The sequence below is a fragment of the Physeter macrocephalus genome, chromosome 2 (assembly GCF_002837175.3).
Source record: "Physeter macrocephalus isolate SW-GA chromosome 2, ASM283717v5, whole genome shotgun sequence".
Lineage (NCBI taxonomy): Eukaryota > Metazoa > Chordata > Mammalia > Artiodactyla > Physeteridae > Physeter > Physeter macrocephalus.
The window spans coordinates 79980856-80001045 of NC_041215.1; the positions used below are offsets into that span (position 1 = coordinate 79980856).

The 20190-nt window shown below is 45.2% G+C and overlaps 1 protein-coding gene across 2 annotated transcripts; it reads right to left on the bottom strand.

Moving 5' to 3' along the window:
- Window positions 1-4459: 4459 nt before the first annotated feature.
- Window positions 4460-19960, bottom strand: CHRNA1 (cholinergic receptor nicotinic alpha 1 subunit). 2 transcript variants are annotated; one of them, XM_028479279.2, is made up of 9 exons: window positions 19843-19960; window positions 14194-14339; window positions 14049-14093; window positions 12871-12980; window positions 10041-10236; window positions 9290-9383; window positions 6644-6867; window positions 5244-5483; window positions 4460-4936 (listed from the first exon to the last, which is right to left on the bottom strand). In XM_028479279.2, the coding sequence occupies exons 1-9, from the start codon at window positions 19883-19885 to the stop codon at window positions 4805-4807; spliced, it is 1230 nt and encodes a 409-aa protein (XP_028335080.1). In that variant the 5' UTR covers window positions 19886-19960; the 3' UTR covers window positions 4460-4804. The 2 variants fall into 2 exon arrangements, with proteins under 2 accessions (XP_028335080.1, XP_007113829.1); XM_007113767.3 differs by having other exon boundaries at window positions 4461-4936; window positions 9290-9527; window positions 19843-19959.
- Window positions 19961-20190: the final 230 nt, after the last annotated feature.

Consider the following 20190-nt stretch of genomic DNA (forward strand, 5'->3'; position numbering starts at 1 on the left):
CAAGCGCTCTGGTGTCTCTCCTTAAAAGGGCACTAATCCCATTATGAGGGCCCCATTTTCATGACCTCATCTAAACCTGAACTCCCCAAAGCCCCATCTTCAAATATCATCACACTGGGGGTTAGGGCTTCAACATATGAATTTGCGGGAGGGACACACAATTCAGTCCATAGGAGGCCTCCAGAACTGTAAGAGAATAACTTTCTGTTGTTTCAGGCCACCCAGTTTGTGGCAGTTTGTTATGGCAGCCTTAGGAAACTGAGACAGTGGTTCTCCCTAGGCACCCTCCTCAGTGAGACCACCAGTCCAAAAGAAGACTTACAGGTCTCAGCGGGGCCAAGGCAGGTAGCATGCTTGGGGAAAGCTGAGGATGGGGATGAATGGTGTGACAGCGGCCTGGACTCTCTGGGTCCAGACTCGGTGCCCCCGGGAGAACTGGCACTGGGCAGCTGGGGGCTGTCGTGGGTGCCCCTCGTCTTCGGCTACATCCCTGAGGAGGGGGACCTGGCACTGCACTTGGTGGTGATTCATCAGCACGAGCCCTTCCTGGATTTCCTCCTAGGCTTGCGGCCTGGGCCTGCAAGATGAGCTGGGCCAAACAGCCCTGCGACCGGCAGCCGTCCTGGGGAGGCATTCAGGGTGCAGAAGTCATATGTGGCAGGCACCAGGTTGCACGTGGTGGGGCCACACCGTGCTGCACCTGCTCTGCCACATCGCAGCTCCAGTGCCCACCTGGTGCGCAGAGGAGCAGCCCATGCCTACCTCAGTCAGGGCCTGACCACACCCAACACCAAATGCCTCAGTTGCCTTGTACCTGGAACCTACTTATAGAAGCGGAGAGTGAGGAGGACTGGAAACTGCAGCTCTGGTCTGAAAACTATGAGGGCCACGCCCCACTCCACACACTGTCGTCCTCGAAGATGCAGAGATGGTCCAGCCGCTCCCAGGAGGTTGAGCTGACCTCAACAAACCAGAACCCACATGAGGCCGGAGCCCCCTGCCCTCAGCGGTGGAGACCCAAGCAGCTGACTGGTGGGAGATTCTCCTGAGGGTAGGCTTGGACCCTGCTGCCCCCAGACGCGTGTGCACCCCCCGGGGCAGCCCTGCTCCTGCCCACCCCCTCCTCGCCCAGCTCTTCCGAGCATGGAGCATCTGAGTCTGAGGAAAGGATGACAAGCCTAGCTTCTGCAGCAGCAGTGGTGACGGCCACTGCGGGGGTGAGGGCGTGAGTCGAAAGGATAGATTGCACGGTCCAGCAGCAGGGGCAGGGTACACTGGCGTGTGGGAATGGGGAGAAGAGGTATCAGGCAGAGCACTGAGACCGACCGTGGGCTGGAGCAATTGGAGAATTCAGGCAGCAGGGTGCAAGTGTCCTCATGGAGCAGTCAGCACAGACCTGGACATGGGTGGTGCAAAGGACCCGGACAGTAGTGGTTGAAAATTAAAGCAACGGCAGAGGTAGAACTCAGGCGGAAGTGGAGACCGTGGGTCTCCACCAAATACCTCCCACCTCAGCCTCGAAACGTCTCCCCATCTGATTTGTTTAATTGTTAATACAGTTTCTAATTTGATAAAACCCCAGTTCTGACAACCAGAAAAGAAAAAAAAACCAACTTAGGGATTCGAGCTCTGAATAATTTCTGCTTCCATTTTTCAGTCTATAATCCCCATCCCCCAGGAAAACTTACCCGTCTTGTTCCACTTGGAGGATGCCCCTGATTTCCCAAGAAGTCACCCCTTTACCCAGACACACTCATCAATAAAGCCACATGGGGGAGCCCAGCCTCCCCTCCCATTTCATCAGGAGATCAGCCCTTAATGAAGGGAAGAGATTCCAAAGGTGAAAGTCCTTGACTTGGTGACAGATTGATGCAACAGGTATTTAGGGGCTGGTGGAGCTTCACACCGTGACATTGTTGTACCCACTCAGGGCCACCCTGCTGGCTTCCCGGACAGGTGGTGAGCAGGGAACATGTTGGAGGGCCTCACTTTTAGGGGAGAAATGGGCTATTTGATGTAAAGGAAACAGCATGAGGGCAGGAGTTAAGAGACCTGGCTTGTCACTAACTAGCTCTGTGACCTGAGGGAGGTCACTTCTCTGAGCCTCAGTTTCCTTGTCCTTAGAATGGACAACATGATTTTTAAGTTCCTCCTCTGAATCAATAGTGAGTCCTGGGGGACTGTGATAAATTAGGCAAGCAGCAGACTTAGGTGCTGAATCTCTCTCCCTCTCTCTTTTTTGGCTAATTGCAGTAAAAATATACAGAATGTGAAACTGGCCATCTTTTTTCATTTTTATTTTATTTTTAATTATGGTAAAATACACAAAATTTACTGTCTTAACCCTTTTTAACCATTCAATCAGTGGCGTTAAGTACATTCACAGTGTTGTACAACCATCACAACTGTCCATTTCCAGAACTTTTTCATCATCTCAGGCTGGAGCGCTACCCATTAAGCAATAACTCGCCCCTTCCCCAAACCTTGGTAACCTCTATTCTATTTTCTGTCTAATGAATTTGGCTACTCTAGGTACCTTCTGTAAGTGGAGTCATACAATATTTGTCCTTTTGCATCTGGCTTATTTACTTAGCATAATGTTTTCAAGGTTGATCTGTATTGTAGCATTTATCAAAATTTCATTCCTCTTTAAGGTTGAATAATTCATTATAAATGTATGTATATGTATGTGTGTGTGTGTATACACACACACACACCACGTTTTGTTTATCTATTGATGGACATTTGGGTGGTTTCCACCATTTGGTTATTGTGAATAATACTGCAGTGAACTTTGGTGTCCAAGTAGCCGTTCAGGTCCCTGCTTTCAGTTCTTTTGGGTGTATACCTACCTAGGAGTGGAATTGGTGGATCATATGACAATTCTACGTTTAGCTTTTTTTTTAACATCTTTATTGGAGTATAGTTGCTTTACAATGTTGTGTTAGTTTCTGCTGTATAACAAAGTGAATCAGCTATATGTATATATATATATATATATATATATATCCCCATATCCCCTCCCTCTTGCACCTCCCTCCCATCTGCGTTTAGCTTTTTGAGGAACTGCCAAACCTTTTTCCCTTTAGTTTACTCTTAAATGAAGGCACTCAGTCCTGCCACGGGTGTGTGATGGGGAGTCCCATGGAGATGTAGATTGAACCCACCTGCATTCAGACAGGCTGCCTGGCACTGCCATTCCCCGTTCTCCCTGGTACTGATGTGGATCAGATGTTTTCTGGGGATCTGATGGCCATTACTGAGCCCAGGGCTGCACATATTCTAGTTCTGGGGTGAACTGCCTTGTGGCTTATAGGTTGCTATGGAGAAAGGAAATAATTTTCTCTCCTTGTCCAGAATTGCAGAAATGATGATGATATGTGCACACATTTCTGATTTCTTTTATAGAACTAGAACCCCAAACAGGAGTGGGGTAAGGAGTGGGGGAAAAGGCAGGTGGTCTAATTGGGAAGGCAGAAAAGATGGCTGACACTAGGACGGAACCTCTCAGAAACACTGAGCAGAGTCGCAGAATGGCCCAGATGGGGCCAGAGTTGATCCAAAGAGCAAGCAAGGAGATGAACTGGCCCAGCCCAGAGCTGCTTTGAACTTACAAGGTCTAGGTTCAGATGTCAGTTCTACTTGTTATTTTGGGCCGTGAACTTAACCTCCCTCAAGTTCAGTTTCCGCATTTGTAAAACAGGGACAGTCATGAGAGTTCTGAGGATAAATAAAAACATGCCTGCGAGCCCATTCCCACAGTGCCTGGGCCCACACTCAATACAGGTTAGGACCTCTTTTCCCTCAAACCCCGAGCATCAAGCTCAGGTGCTGTGTTAGACTGGGAAGACCCTCCCTCACCTCCAAGTTCTAGAAACCTCCTTTAAAGCATGAGTTTTTGAGGCAGTTTGCATTGTGGTGGCCATCCTAGAATTTTCCTACTGTCTTTCTACTGCTTTCTTTCTCTCCAAGTCAAACGTTTCATCTTTTTGGGACTGGTAGATGGGGCTTTTTTTTGTGTGTGTGTGGTACGCGGGCCTCTCACTGCTGTGGCCTCTCCCGTCGCGGAGCACAGGCCCGGGACGCGCAGGCTCAGCGGCCATGGCTCACGGGCCCAGCCGCTCCGCGGCATGTGGGATCCTCCCATACCGGGGCGCGAACCCGGTTCCCCTGCATCGGCAGGCGGACTCTCAACCACTGCTCCACCAGGGAAGCCCGATGGGGCTTTTTCAGCAGGTACAAAACTGACTTTTAAGCAAAGGATAGACTCTTTGCGCAAAGTTTAAAAATTTAAAAAACTGGGGCTTCCCTGGTGGCGCAGTGGTTGCGCGTCCGCCTGCCGATGCAGGGGAACCGGGTTCGCGCCCCGGTATGGGAGGATTCCACATGCCGCGGAGCGGCTGGGCCCGTGAGCCATGGCCGCTGAGCCTGCGCGTCCGGAGCCTGTGCTCCGCAACGGACGAGGCCACAACAGAGGAAGGCCCGCATAACACACACACAAAAAAAAAAATTTAAAAAACTAACAGAAAAGCTCAGTTATCCTGGGCAAAATTCTTCTGGACACTGTTGGAAATGAACGCTTCATGTAGCAATCCAGATTCATTTACTGCAAAGGGTTCACTCTCCAGGCAGCCACAGCAGGAGTGAAGGGAGAAGCAATGTGAAGACACTTTGAGGCCATAACCTTATATAAACAGAAACTTTTGTCATGAATAATAAATACAGAAAATTAAATGTTTGAGAAGTGAGCATGTATCCAAGTAGACAAATTTCCCTGGCGCTGAGGTTCAGCTCAGCTTTCTGCTCATCCTTGCTGATTTAATTCAATGAGCCGACCTGCAAACACAGCCAGCGTTCCGATGATGCAGACGAGCATGAAGACTCCGAGGAGAATGTGGTCCATCACCATTGCAACGTACTTCCATTCCTCGGCCGCCTGGGAGAGAGGAATATGTTAGAATTTCTGTAAGACGATCATGGACTCACGATGTTCGTGCTATCCATCATCTAGGGGCCCTTCAATCTGTTGATCATCCCTCCACTGGCATTATGATCTTTATTTTTTAAATAGGTTATTCACAATATGATGACTTGCTAAGATGGCCTAGGGGGTCACTGGGCACATCTTACGTCAGTAGCTGCCCCTTGAACGCCAACCTTCCCATCAAGCCAAACCCATCCCTCTGTGCTTGAGCATTTGACCATTTAAACAGGAGGTGCAGATCTCAAGCCACAGAGCTTACGTTATTGGACTCCTGGTCTGACTTCATGGTCTCTGCGATGTATTTGATGCCTTCAATGGCACTTTTCACCTCGGGGTGTTTGATCAGGGGAGAGTGGAAACCCATGGGTGGAGGTCCCGGCTTCCCAGAAATGTCAGAAATATCAATGTCTTCTGTAAAAATTTTTTTGTCTTGTTTTTCTCTGGATGGTCTTTTCATCGTGGAGAAGAACATGATATTTGGGATAGTGTCGATAAAAACCTATAATAAAATAAAAAAGAAGTCCACGTATGGGAATTATTGTCAGCAGGGCAAGCATCAAACTCTGATTTTGCATAAGCAATGTGACCTTAGGCGAATCATTCAGCTTCTCTGGGCCCCGCCTCTTTGTCCCTAAAACAAAAGGACTATACTAGATTTTCTCAAAGCTTCCTCATCTGTATCCTGTGACCTGTCAAATTACTAAGGCTAACAGAGATGATTCTGTAATGCCAGCAGCTTGCCACTGGAGGGAGCCTGTGTGCCACTACTGACTCAAGAAACCAATGAAGCTTAAGCTTCCAGACCCCCTGTAGGCACCCACTTCTTTCAAGGCCTGTGTCCTCATGATCAAAAGGTTAAAGAAAGGGCCCCTCCCGCTAAAAATATATATATAAGGTTCCGGCCCCACAAAACAGCTAGACTGTTTTCATCTGTTTCTTGTTCCTGAAGAAATGCAACATAGGTATTGCCAGGAGTCACTTGGCCTTTAGAGAAGCAGGGACTGTCTCTCCTCCCAAAAGAATACATTGCAAGCAGTAGTTTCTCTATCAATTCATAACAAATCTTTTGCACTGTGCACAAACGACTGGACGTTAGTGTCTCTGTGAAGATGTATAAAAGAACCAACATATTGGAAATGTTAACACATTTTAAAATTCAGTAATGTAAATATTTGAGACCAAGTTCCTCACTAAAACTTTTTGACAATCTCTCATCAAGCCCCCTCCCTACCCCCACTCCCAATTTCTAGCCCTCATTCTAGTCTCAGCAGATGATTCTACCAGCAAAAAATAAGCAGTCTGTTCACAAACTGGAAGACATAAAAACAGACATCTCAAGATTTCACAGCATTTGAATAAAAGGATAGTGATTTATTCATCTTCTCTAATCAAAGAGATTCTTTAAGGTTGCGTTTGGAATGGGCTTTGCTAATTCTGGTTTTCTTATCTCCCTGGGGCAGTTGCTTGAGTTATTTATACCCAGCAAGAAGCCAAAGAAAGTTCCTTCCCCAAAACCCCTACAGCCTAGAAAGGACTTTCCGTTCCTAAGTGCCCACAAGGGTTACCTAGGAGGCCACTGGCCACACAGAAGAGTAGACCTGCGATGCCTTGAGGGAGGGGCAGCCCCGTGCAAAGTGTGCCGGGACCTTGCTCGCTCACCTTCCGCACCCACTCGGGCATGACGTGGGTGCTGCGGGAGCGGTGGTGTGTGTTGATGACGATGACGGTGATGATGATGGATGCGATGACAAACACCATGGTGAACAGCATGTACTTCCCAATCAAGGGCACCGCACTGGAGGTGGAAGGGATCAGCTCCACAATGACCAGAAGGAACACGGTTAAGGACAGCAGGACAGAGATGCTCAAAGTCATCTTCTCTCCTGGACAAAAGAAGAAACAAACACAACCCACCTGTTACGGGCTAAATTGTTCTTCCATCCAAATTTATGTGTTGAAACACTAAGCCCCAGCACCTCAGGGACTGTTTTGGAGATAGGGCCTTGAACGATGTAATTCAATTAAAATGAGGTCTTAGGGTGGGCCCTCATCCAATATGACTGGTGTCCTTATCAGAAAAGGAGATTAAGACACAGACACACACAGAGGAACGGCCATGTGAGGACCCAGGCTGAAGACAGCCATCTGCAAGCCAAGGAGAGAGGCCTCAGAGGAAACCAACCCTGCTGACACCTTGATCTTGGACTTCCAGCCTCCAGCACTGTGGGAAAATAATTTCTGTTGCTTAAGCCACCAGTCTGTGGTCCTTGGTGAAGGTAGCCCTAGCAAACGAGCACACCACCAAAACCCAAGGGTGAGAGGAATGTGACCGGCATGTTCTCAAGGTCTCGTGGTGGGGAATTTTTTCTGCAGAATTTCCTGAGACCTTGGCACCTTAACTCTGCTGATGATGGCAAGTGGCAGGTGTTTCCATTAGAGGCTGCCAAGCAGGAAATGCTACTTCACCTCCTGCCCAACATTCAGTTTCTTAGCGGAACTCAGGGAACCCAGAGAGGTTCTGGGTGGTAATCGAGACCCCAGATGGCAGTTTTTCCGTCTGCAGCAGAATGTCTTAAACCTCACAAAACTGAACTGCAGCCTGGCCTACTTGTTACTCAGCAGATGGATGGGCAGCCCAGAAGTACATGTATCTTTTTCTCATTGTGGGAGCAAGCTGCAAGACCAAAGCCGAGAAAGGACAAAATCAATGATTTCACACCACTCACTTTCTCATATTCATCTAAAGGGATGATTTGGGTTTTTTTTTTTCTTGTTTTGACTTTTTTTGTTTCTCATACGAAGGGTTGAGGGATTCCCCTTCCCCTGAATCTTTCCTCCAGGCCCTACAATTTCAGGGTAAGCAATTCCCGGATGGTGTCTTGGTTGGACAAGTAAACAAGAAAGCCAGGGGCTGAATGACACTGGAATATTTTTGTGGGGATTGACCAGCTCAGATGCAGGAGAGGGCCTTTGGAAGGGACTTTCCTTGGGCTGGTCTTGGTGTTTGTGTCCTGGGAAAACTCTAGTGTGGCCCTGCTTTCCAGTGTGGAGCTTTTCCCATTCTGGATGCGTCCAGATGCTAGGAATATACACAGGATCCAGAGTGGATGCAAACAAGAAATTGTCAGTTTCTGGTGGGTAGGAAAGTCTTCAAAAGTAAAAAAGAAAACAGAATTATAAATATAAAATATTTATCAAGGTACATCAAATTTCTTGATTAATGATAATAATGATAGCTAACAATTATCAAGCAGTCTCACTGTTCTAAATGCTTTTCAAGCATAAATCATTTAATATTTATAGAAACTCTGATTAGTTTCCATATTGCCCTGCGTAGAATTTTCTCTCTTCACTTTAAGAAGCTTCATTTGATTAGAAAGTTGAAAAAATATTGGTTGTGATCATTTGTTTAAGAATGAGTACAATCCCTAGAACATATGTTCTGTGGGGAAAATTCTGCCTTATTCTCTACCTTATCCCTGTCTTGTAACAGTTGTTTAAACGGTATATGTTGAGTGAGTGAATGTGTAAGTTTTTTTTTTCTTGTTGGAAAGTTGGATTTAGACTTTTGTGGGTTTTTTTTTTTTTTGGCCTTTTGATAAAATTGTTATCTGTCATAAGTTTGAGGACCACCTTACCATCTTTCTTTTATCCCTGCTTGTCTGCCGTAAATCATTTAAGAGCAGTGACTTGCTGGCAGGCATATGTGTTCCCTTTCCCCCTTTTCTGTAGATTGTTGGTGTCTGGTGAAATTATGTCACAGATGTGATTACTCAGTAGGAGGTAAGTAAGTCGTCCAGGCTGATATGGGAGAAAGAATTGCCACTTGGGAAGTATGGTGTTGTGTGTAAAGATACTGCCATCTGGAGAATAGATACACAAAAGCTATTTTCAAGGGGCAAGCAGTGGGCAAAGGAGGCAAGACCTGATTAGTCACATAGAGCAAGTGACTTTATGGGGTACGAGGCATTGGTAGTGTCTGTGATACATGCCTTACCCAGCACATTTCGGGGCACACAGCAGGTATTCAGCACATAGGTGCTGGTGGTTATTCACTTAACCAGACTGAGCTATGTATGTGCATCTTCAGAATCCCATTCAGCTCTCTGCCTGCTCTGTAGTCTGCCCCAGCTGGGACTTCACCACTACACATGGCCAGTCAGTACACGCATCCTCCCCAGGGATGATGATTTGGGTCTGTCTGCCTATATTTGTTTATTAGCCGTGGTTATTTCTGGCTTCCCCCAAAAGAGTAGCCTGATATCCATCAGGGTCAGCAGCTGCCGCCATGGCAACTGCACCCACCTGAGTCTGTGGGCAGGTAGAACACCAGGCCGGTTAAGAAGGAGAAGAGCAGGCAGGGAATGATGACGTTGACGATGAAGTAGAGGGGCAGGCGCTGCATGACAAAGTGGTAGGTGATGTCCAGATAGGGGGTGGAGGGGCAGCAGGCGTAGAACACCCAGTGCTTCCAGCCCCGGGACTCCTTGATCACCCATTCCCCACTCTCCATGAAGTTGCTTAGGTCTGGCTGGTCGCTTTCCTGAGAAGATGGAATGAAACTTTGAATTCCCAGCCTCGTCACCCTGAGGAGGGGGAGGGTTTCCTAATCAGCTGTGACAAGGCAACCGATCCCAGCACTGTCACATACCCAGGAGGGACCCTGTGTCACCTTCGCTTTGGGGTCTTAGGTTACTTTCCTGTAAAATAAGGGGGTTTGGACTATTGGGATTCTCCATGTTGACTATACATCCAAGTCACTTGGGAGCTTTAAAATATATTGGTGCCCTAGCTCCACCCCATTCTGATTAAATCAGAATTCTTGGGCTTGAACCTGGGCATAGAGAATTATTTAAGCCCCAGGTGGTTCTCTTATGAAGTGCATCAAGAACCTTCCCAACCGAGAACCATCAAACTAGACAATCCTCAAAGTTCGAATGGGTGCTGAGAGCCTATGATAATGGAGGGGCAGAGTTGGAGACCTGAATCACGCTTTTCCTGCATCCAGCCTCCTCACAGTGGGTCACCACCTACTGGGTTGATGGCCACCACCTACCGGGTAGATGGCCACCACGGATCCGTCATAGGTCCAGGTGCCCAGCTTCATGCTGCAGTTCTGTTCGTCAAAGGGAAAGTGGGTGACGATGATCTCACAGTAGCTTTTAAAGATGGCGGGAGGTGTCCACGTGATGTGGCCAGTGTAGTCCAGGAGCACTTTGGTGAACTTGACAATGGCAAAGTCACCATCTGCACTACAATTGGGATAAAAGAGGAACGGGGATCCAAGTGACAGATGAGCCTTCAATTCTGCTTGGGGATGTTAACGGGAGACAGTTGATAATTATTCAGGTGCTAATTATAGAAGCTTTCTTTTGCACTGCATCGCTTTTTATCTGTGGCAATGTTTTTCAAACTTGTCTGATAATAAGGATCACTGGGGTGCTTGTTTAAAATATAGATTCCTGAATCTAAAAAATAATACAAGTGAATCTTTACAGAACAGAAACAGACTCACAGATACAGAAAACAAACTTATGGTTACCAAAGGGGAGAAGGAGGGGGAGGGACAAATTAGGAGTATGGGATTAACAGATACAAACTACTATACTTAAAATAGATAAGCAACAAGGATTTAGTGTATAGCACAGGGAATTATATTCAATATCTTGTAATAACCTATAATGGAATATAATCTGCAAAAAATCGGAATCACTATGCTATATACCTACAACTAACACAATATTGTAATCAACTATACTTCAATCAAAAATAAAATAAAACAAAATATAGATTCCTGAGCACCGTCGAAGCGCTGAATCAGGATATCTAGGGACGAATCTGAGACTCTACAGCTTTAAAGGAATAACAGGTGACATGGATTCACTGCATCCCAGATTTTTCCCAGTCCTCAGTAGTATTTGTGATGTTAATCTCCAGGTATCCCTTCTCTGATATACTTTGTAAGTTAATTGAGAAAAAAACCAGGAATTTTAAATAAAAACACGTCTAGTGGCTCATTACGGTGACAAGCACGTTAAAGAAGGGGTCTATTACCTTTAAAGAACTATTTAGACCCCAGTGGGGGTAGGGTCACAAACTCAGATGCCTCCAGGACCAGGCAGGCAAGGAAGGAGGGAAGGTTGAGCCTGGCATGGGGAGAGACCCTCTCTTCTCTGAGGAAGGCACCACTCAGCTCTGCCATGGTGTCTGCGTGGGAGCGAAGCCTCCACGTTGCCTGATATTGGATTCTTCCTTGGAAGCTGAGAACCAAGACTTTTAATCCAAAGTTGCCATATTTTTGAATGTTGGATTATTCTAGAGAAGTTAAAAATTCAGATTTTAATGTATTTCCCAATTTTCAAATGTTGGCAATAATTTCTCATTAAAAAAGGCAACATGGGGGCTTCCCTGGTGGTGCAGTGGTTGAGAGTCCGCCTGCCGATGCAGGGGACACGGGTGCGTGCCCCGGTCCGGGAGGATCCCACATGCCGCGGAGCGGCTGGGCCCGTGAGCCGTGGCCGCTGAGCCTGCGCGTCCGGAGCCTGTGCTCCGCAACGGGAGAGGCCACAGCAGTGAGAGGCCGGCGTACGAGGGGGGCGGGGGGGGGGGGAGGCAACATGGTAGATACTAAAAAATAACAAACTATTTCTGCAGGTCTTGTTCAGTGGGTGGTCCGCTCATTCCAAAACAGCCTGAGCCCCAGGGCCTTGGCAGAGAGCAGGACAGTATATAATAGGTGCTGAAAAGTGGGTGGGGTCTACCTTGCTGGGCTTTCAGGGACATGTGGTATATATTGTGCCTCACTTCATAAATCAAGAGATTTTCTTCTCATTAATTTTTCCTTGGGACTGAGAAGAGGCTCTATCCAGAAAACTATGCAGCTTGAGACCCTCCCAACAGAGCAGAGGGAAAGGATGGTCTATGTCTCGCCTTCCAAGCAGGTGAAACAGGATTCTCTCCTCTATGAGGGTCTTTCTGAGTGAGCTTATCAAAAGGACCTGAGGATTTTAATTGCTTCCCTCAGATTCTAAGTGAAAGAGAAACTTAACTCTGAGAGATAGACACCCTGTCCTACGAGAATACTTGTCCAAAAGTTTAAACAAATGATTGTGTACTTTGACTCAAGTTTGAATCCCAGGTCGGATTGGAAAATATGTAATAAAATATCAAAGTTGGGGAGGGTCATCTTAAAAGGTATCATTTCTGCTCACTAGCCCTGGCCACCTTCCCTGGTGAGCCTGCTAGAACGCACAGCCTGCTCGCTCCAGACACGTGCCGTAGAATGTCAGACCACAAATCCTCTAGGCCAGTGTTGAATGCTCCTGCCTGGGAAGGATGATCTTTGCAATGAACATTCCCTGACAAATGAAGGGCGTATGATAATGAACGTGTCATTAAATTGGAGTGTCTTGAATCACATTATAATTTCACAACATGCAGTCTGTCACAGAGCCCAGTGGATGGGCTACATAGGCATCCCAGGCCATCAGCAGCACGCGGCATCTTGGGATGCTGTGAGGATGTGATGAATAACAACCCCAGGAGGTTCAGACCTATTGGTCGGAAGGACATTTAATTCCAAGGAACTCAATTATATGATGTTTGGGTTCCTTGGATAGTTGCCCTATACCCTACAGGAGCTCTCAGGGATTAAATGTCCCCCACCCTGCAGCCCTGTTTCAATTTGGCTCTGATAATTATTTCTATTCATAACATGAGACACCATATGGCACTCCTAGCATGTCAACTTGGCTCTTGGTTTTTAAGGGTTATTTAATGTGAACGGTGGTGAGACGCATGCCAAGAGTGGCAGCCCTTCCGTTAGGGCGCTTGGGCTCCACCTGCCCCTGTAATGTCCGCCTCCTCATCCTGTCTGTTTTGCTTACTTGTTATAAAGAACTAGGTCCGGGTGCCAGATCCTTTCCGATGGAATGTGAATTTTTTTCACGCCACCATAGTCGTCTGGGTTCCATTTTAAGTTGTAATCCACCCATTGCTAGAAATGAAGACATTTAGTCGATTAAAAAACTAAAAATATTTTTAAAATCTAGGGTTATCAAGAGCTCTGATGAGCACGGTAATTCAGGTATGGACAGAAATTGTGTTCCAGTAAGAAGGGTTTGATTCAGAATTCAGTTTTCCCTTTAGTAACAAGTAAGAGCAAACACAGAGCACTGAGTATATGCAGGCACTGTTGTAAGCATTTTACCCATATTCATCATTTAGTCCTCACAATGTTCCCATGAGGTAGGAGTGATTATTGACCCCATTTTACAGGTGAGAAAACAAAGGTAGCCCAAGTAACGCCACCAAGTGGTAGCAGATCTACCAGGTACACTGCCCACCTTAGGAAAGGAGAATGACCCTATTGGGAATGTTTTCCTCAAGGAGGCAACATCATTTTTTTAAAAAAGTATTATATTTTCTTCTACATTATGAAAGTAACATATACCCAATGCAGCAAATTTGGATAACACAATGTTGAATTGTCTCCCCCAAATTAATATGAAGTTCTAACCCCCAAGACCTCAGAATATGACCTTATTTGGGGTTAGGGTCTTTACAGAGGTAATTAAGTTAAAGTGAAGTCATTAAGGTGGGCCCTAACCCAATATGACTGGTGTCCTTATAAGATGGGGACATTTGAAGACAGATACATATTCAGGAAGAAAGTCATGTGAACGTGAAGACAACCAATTCTGAGCAAAGGCCTGAGAGGCCTGGAGCAGGTTCTCCCTCACAAACTTCAGAAGGAACCAATTCTGCCAACACCTTAGTTTTGGACTTTTGGCCTCAAAAACTGTGAGACAGTAAGTTTCTGTTGTTTAAGCTGTCCAGGTTGTGACTTTGTTCCAGGAGTCCTAGCAAATTAATACACACAGAAAAAGCACAAAGTACAATAAAAAATAAACACCAAAACATGATCCACAGTCCCACTACCCCAAAATATCTACTTTTAACATTTTGGTACATATCCCTGTTACCTAAATTGATTCCCTCTGGGCCCATGTTAAATTTCAGGGTGAATAAAAACAACATGAATGCAATCATCTAGCTGAGTTACCTGTTTCAGACGAACATTGGTTGTCACGATCTGATTTACTTCATCCTGAAAACAAGATAAGGCCCCATCTTTAGGAGGACGAGAGGGGAGCTGGGGGAGGATGCTCCGGGGGAGGTGTGGAGAGCCTGGAGCTCTCTTGTCTCACCACGTTGATGAGCTGTATCAGCTGCAGGCCCACCGTCACCTCCACGGCCTTGCGGTGGTCTTCCACGGGCCGTACTACGCTGTTGTAGTTTTCAAATAGCTTTGCCACCAGGCGGGTCTCATGTTCGGAGCCCAGGACGAGGCCAGCTGAGACAGTAAACAACACACTCACTGTCAGAGTCTGCTCCCACCCTCTACACACACTAACGTGAGTAACTGAGGTGTGGCCAGCTCTTGGAAGGCACGCAAGCCCCCTTGTTGAAGGGCTCCCCGATGCAACTATTATTGCCTTGAATTCCTTTCCAAGTGCAGCTGCCAGTGTGGTCCCTTCCCAGTGGGGCATGCCAGATTATCATGCACTTGTACTTTGGACAGATGACATGCCTTCATCCAGCATCTGGTTGCATCAAGTTTGCTAGGAACACGCACACACAAGAAGAAAGGTCCACACAAAGTCAGTCTTGGTATTTCAGAATCTGGTCATGATGCAATGAAATCTCAGATTGGCTGGCCTCAGAGCTCATGATGCTATGAACAGCCCAAAATTGATGCTGATTCACACCCACTAGGATGTTATTCCATAATTAACAAAATTAAAATTGACAAATATTGGTGAGGTTACAGAGAAACTGGAATCCTCATATGTTGCTGGTGAGAGGTAAATGGTGTAGCTGCTGTGGAAAACAGTTTGGTGGCTTCTCACACAAGTTATACACAGAGCTACCATATGACCTAGCAATGCCATTCCTGGGTATTTCCACAAACGAACGGGTCATACAAAAATTTGTACATGGGGGTGGGGGGTGTATAAATTAGGAGCTTGGGATTAATGTACACACACTACTATATATAAAATAGATAACCAACAAGGACCTACTGGGCATTACACTCAATATTCTATAAAGGAAAAGAATCTGTAAAGGAATATATATACATATATATATGAGTGAATCCCTGTGCTATACACTTGAAACTAGCACAGTATTGTAAATCAACTATACTTCAATTTAAAAAAGAAAAAATACAAACAAAAAACCCCAAAAGCAAACAAAAAATTTGTACATGAATATTCATAGCAGCAATATTTACAATAGCGATATGGTAGAAACAACCCACATGTCCATCAATGGATAAATGGATAAACAAATGTGGTATATCTATGCAGTAGAATATTATTCAGCCATGAAAAGGAATGAAGTTCTGATACATGCTACAGCATGAATGACTCCTGAAAACATTATGCTAAGTGATAGAAGTCAGACACAAAAGGGCACATATTGTATGATTTCATTTATATGAAATATCCAGAATAGGTCAATCCATAGAACAGAGAGTAGGTTAGTGGTTACTAGGGACTGTGGGGACTGGGGAACGGGAGTGACTGCTAATGGGCCCAGGGTTTCTTTCTGGGGTGATGAAAAAGTTCTGGAATTAGTGGTGATGGTTGCATAACATTGTGAATGTACCTAATGCCACTGGATTGTGTACTTTAAAATGGAAATTTTATGTAATGTGTATTTTACCATGGTAAATCTTACTTATGTATTTTTCCATAATTTTAAAAATAAAAAAATAATCACTGCTGATGGGCCCGTGTCCCAATTAAGTTGCTAAGAGTGAAAACCACATGTTCTGCTGACCTGGGTTTGGGGCTCCTATTTGGAGCATGAATGATTCCAAGGAATCTTTATTACGTTTTCCTTCAGGATGGAGGGCAATATCATCCAGTATTCTCAGAGCCCACAGGCTTTGTGTGTCCAGCGTGATGTGGTCCTCACCAGCAGGCATGCAGGCAGACATTCTCGCCTGAGATTCCGAGAAGTGGGCTGACTTGTCTGTGGTCATGCGGCTAGGGCAGAGCTGAAGTTAGAGCCGGTCATTCTGTGCCATGCCCTTGTACTCACTTTTAATGTTATGAATGTGCTGGAAACTGTACAGCTACATGTGCCATTACTCCTATGAGAAAATGTGTTCCAAATTCCAACAAGTGCCTTATGAAGGATCTCTGTAACTCAAGCCTGCTGTGGTTTGGGGGTTGCCTGTTCAGGGCTGGGAGAGGAAGTAATCACACAATCCATTTGCCCGGATTCATGTAACCAGATCTCCCCTTTCCGCAGGTTATTGCTGAAACTACACTTTTTCCCTGGGCCAAGACAACTTTAAAAATGAAACGAGTGAGATGCTTTCCCTTTTTGCCCAGTTGTGTTAACCGATCACCGCTAAGGCAGGTGATTGGTTTTTGTTTTTTTTCCTCCTTTGATCCTAAGTTTGGAAGCATTTGTCAACAAAATAATTATTAAGTAAAGAGTAATTCTGTTTTCTATCTTTATTGATCAACAAAAATAATAACTAACACACCCAATTTGTTTTGTGCTAGACATTCTTCTATGTGCTTTATATGTACTAAGTCTTTCAATCCTCATAACTGGGTGTGGTATGTACTATCATTGTCCTCACTTTACAGATGAGGAAATTGAGGCCCAGATTTCATAAATGGTGGAGCCAGGATTGACACCCAGAGCCCATGCTGTCAACCACTATTTCTCATCCAGGACTTTATATCAGTTTGAAATAATCAATGCTATGGAATGAATTGAAACATTTTCATTCTCCCCAAAATATGTGTTTTAATTAGCCTGTAGAGCTTTATTAAAGGTCCTGTATTTGTATTACCTTATTGAATCCTTATAAAAATCCTATGAGGTCAGTCTTTACTCCTACTTCACAGAAGGGAAAACTGAGGTCTGGAGAGCTGAGCCATGTATTCATGGCTCCCAGCTAGTTAGAGGTGGGATTATAAGTGGAGGCCGTCTGACGAGAGGGCCTGTGCTCTTCACCACCTCCATTAAGGCAAATGTATCATGTCCATTAGTATTTTTGAAGGTTTCAGTATAGCTCAGATATCTTCATTATGACCTTCCTGGACTCTTTATATTGAATGCCTTACCTAGCCTACCTCTTCACTTCTAGTTTCCCAAATTTTCTGAACCTAAAAGGGTCTGTGCAGAGCTTTCATGTGGCATCTCCCCCAAACTACCTGCATTTGAGGACCCTTAGAGCAGCATGTTGTCCAAAGACCCAGGTTTTGCAGGTGCCCCACTGAGCCCCTGGGATGCAGCTGTCCTCTGTCCTCCAGGCCTTGTCTATCCTGGGGCCCACCCAGCCCATGGTGGGAGCAGTGGGGGGCTGGTGTGGATCACTGAGTGCCTTGGCCACTGGGTTTGAAGTTATTGCTTTGGTGATACCTTGGGCTGCTTATTTTTAAGTGATCGTTTATTCCACTTTGACAGGAAGAACATACTAGAAAGCAACAGAGAGAGCAGATGCTCAGCATTCTGTGGCAGGAAAACTATGCAGGCCAACCCTAAGTTCTGCTAGGGAGTAGGGAGCACTGGGGAGCCAGGCACGGTCAGGGTTCCAGGGATACTCACTTCTTCCTCTGCACCCTCGCCAAGGCCAAGGGGCCTTGTGCCTTTCGTAATGAACTTCTAAGGAATTTCCAAGGAGATCTCCATTTCTTAGACCATATTCATTGGTATTCTTTTCTTTTTTCCTCCCCAAAGCAGGGTAGAGTGATAGAAAACTTATAGGACCTGAACTCAGAATTCTAGGATTCTATTCCCAACTCCAGTATGGTCTGGAGAATTGGACCATCTCTTCACAGATCCAATAAATCACAGTAAATACTTTCTTTAAAAGGCAGGATGTAAATTAACAAACACAGACAAACACATAAGTAATGTCAGTCTCCCTTTTCAGCAAAATCATACTGGTCATCCCTGTTCAGATGGTGGTAACATTAATTCATTCACATATTCGTTGAACATTTGCTGTGTGCAAAGCATTGTTTGAGTAGCTTTGAGGTTTTCCAACATGAATCTGATACAGATCCTGTCTTAATACCTTCATGGACATTGATATTTTCCATTTACATAAATAACTGTAAACAAGCTGGAAAGTAATATGCCATAAGAAAGGTGGTAATGAAGTGCTTGGGATTCCTGAGCTGGGGGAAAGGAAAGGCTGTAATGAAAGTGCTATAAAAATAGAACAGAGATCATTATCTGGTACACTAAAACGGGAAAAAGTGTCCCTCACTTTTGCCCCCAAAGGACTGAATCTAAGTAGAGGAACCCAGCCACAATTTTAAAGTGTTCTTTTGTACCATACTAGTCCAATCTGTATTTTTATGTGGGGAACAGCTTGGTGGGTTGGACAAAAGGAATTCTGTCCTGTTAATAGTCACCTTGGGTAATTCTTATCTCAACCTGGTGCTGTGTTTCTTGCTACCTTTTCAATCTCAGGCTTTCTGACCATGCACATAAAAAATGGAGTCTGATCACATTCCAAAGTTTGTACATGAAGTGACTTAGGGAAGGTCAGTTCATGTCTTTTAGCCTCAGTTCCCCTATAATATAAATTTGAAGATGTTGGATTGCCTCATCTTGTTCTAAATTTCTGTTAACTATCCATGTGAATTGACACCAGCAAACTCTAGGTTTGATCTAAATACATATCACATACTTCAAAAAATAGCTAAACTTGCATTTTTGGAGATCTTTGGTGTCCTAAAAGATCTCTTAAGGATTTTTATATATAAACATATCACTTAAGAATTTCCATTGAGTGTAGTGTTTGCAAACACACACAGACACACAGACACACACCACCACCACCATCACCACCAAGCCAGCTTTGGTTGGATCGAGTCCAAATCCCAGAGGATATAGTTTATCAGAGTTAGGCTATTTCCTTCAACTCTGCTATTGAAAAACATTAATAATAAAGCTCTTCACCTCTTTTGCCCAGAAGACCTGTGTTTGTCAGAGCAATATTAGAGAAGAGAAATCACAGAATGTCAGTCGCCTTGTTTCTCAGTTGAGATGATATCACCAGTAAACTTTTATATGAAGCAATCAGCAAACATCTATTTCCCTCGACCGGAAGTTTGGGATTCAGGATAGCTTTTCAGCTGCTGTGTTGTGACACATTCCAGAGTTGAATGCGGGTCAAGGGCTGTGCAAGGTTTTATGGTTTCAATTCAAACCCAAACCTACATATAGTAGTGTCCTTTAAAAAAAAAAAAAAAGTAGGCCGTAATGCATTCATATGAATTTTTTTTTTAGCTTCAGAAGTTTAAAAAATTACAAAATATTTCATCTCTCATGGAGAGAGTTTAGTTACAGTTATGAAAAGGTTTGTCCCTCCAGCACATGGAGCTGTCAATCTATCCTCTTCATTTTCAGAATTCTCCTAGAGCCATAAAAAGACTTGTTAACCATATTCCTTGTGATTATAAGTCACCCTTCTAAGTTCCTATAGTTGTTCAACTATGATAGCAGCTCCGGGATGGTAGAAGAGGTGCTGAATCAGATCATACGGATTTACTAAGATGCAGGCACTGAAGGAAAGAGAGATTGCATGTCTACTTTGTAGCTTTTGACCAGGCAGCTCCTATTTTAATTGGATAACCCAACTAAAAATCTTTATCCACAAACCCAATCAAGCCAACATCGGTGAGAAACGGACAGAGCAGCCTGGGGCTGGTGAAGCCCTGCCATCCTGTGTTCCCATCAAAGAAGCAAGACTCTGGTTCGGGGGCTTCTAGTGCTTCAGCCTCAAAGGAGAGCCCCGCAGCCCTGGCACTTACCTGAGCAGAGGCCAAGGAACAGGAGGAGTCGCCGGGGCTCCATGGGCTGGTGGTGGAGTGTTCGCCTGGGCCGCTCTCTGGCTGGACACTCAGCTGCTGGAGGGTTTGGCAAGTGAGTGAGCTGAGCCAACTCAGCTGCTGGAGGGTTTGGCAAGTGAGTGAGCTGAGCCAAGCTATTGTTTACACCACCTGTTTGTGGCAGTGACAGCTGGGCTGCCCGGAGCCCTGGAGCCCGGGGCTGAAGTCCTTACGTTTTTGCAGGGTGTACACTTTACACAACTGCTGGACCTTTGACAAGTTAAGGATGAACTGCACTGTGTTTTCAATGCACCATGAGTCAGGTCTTCA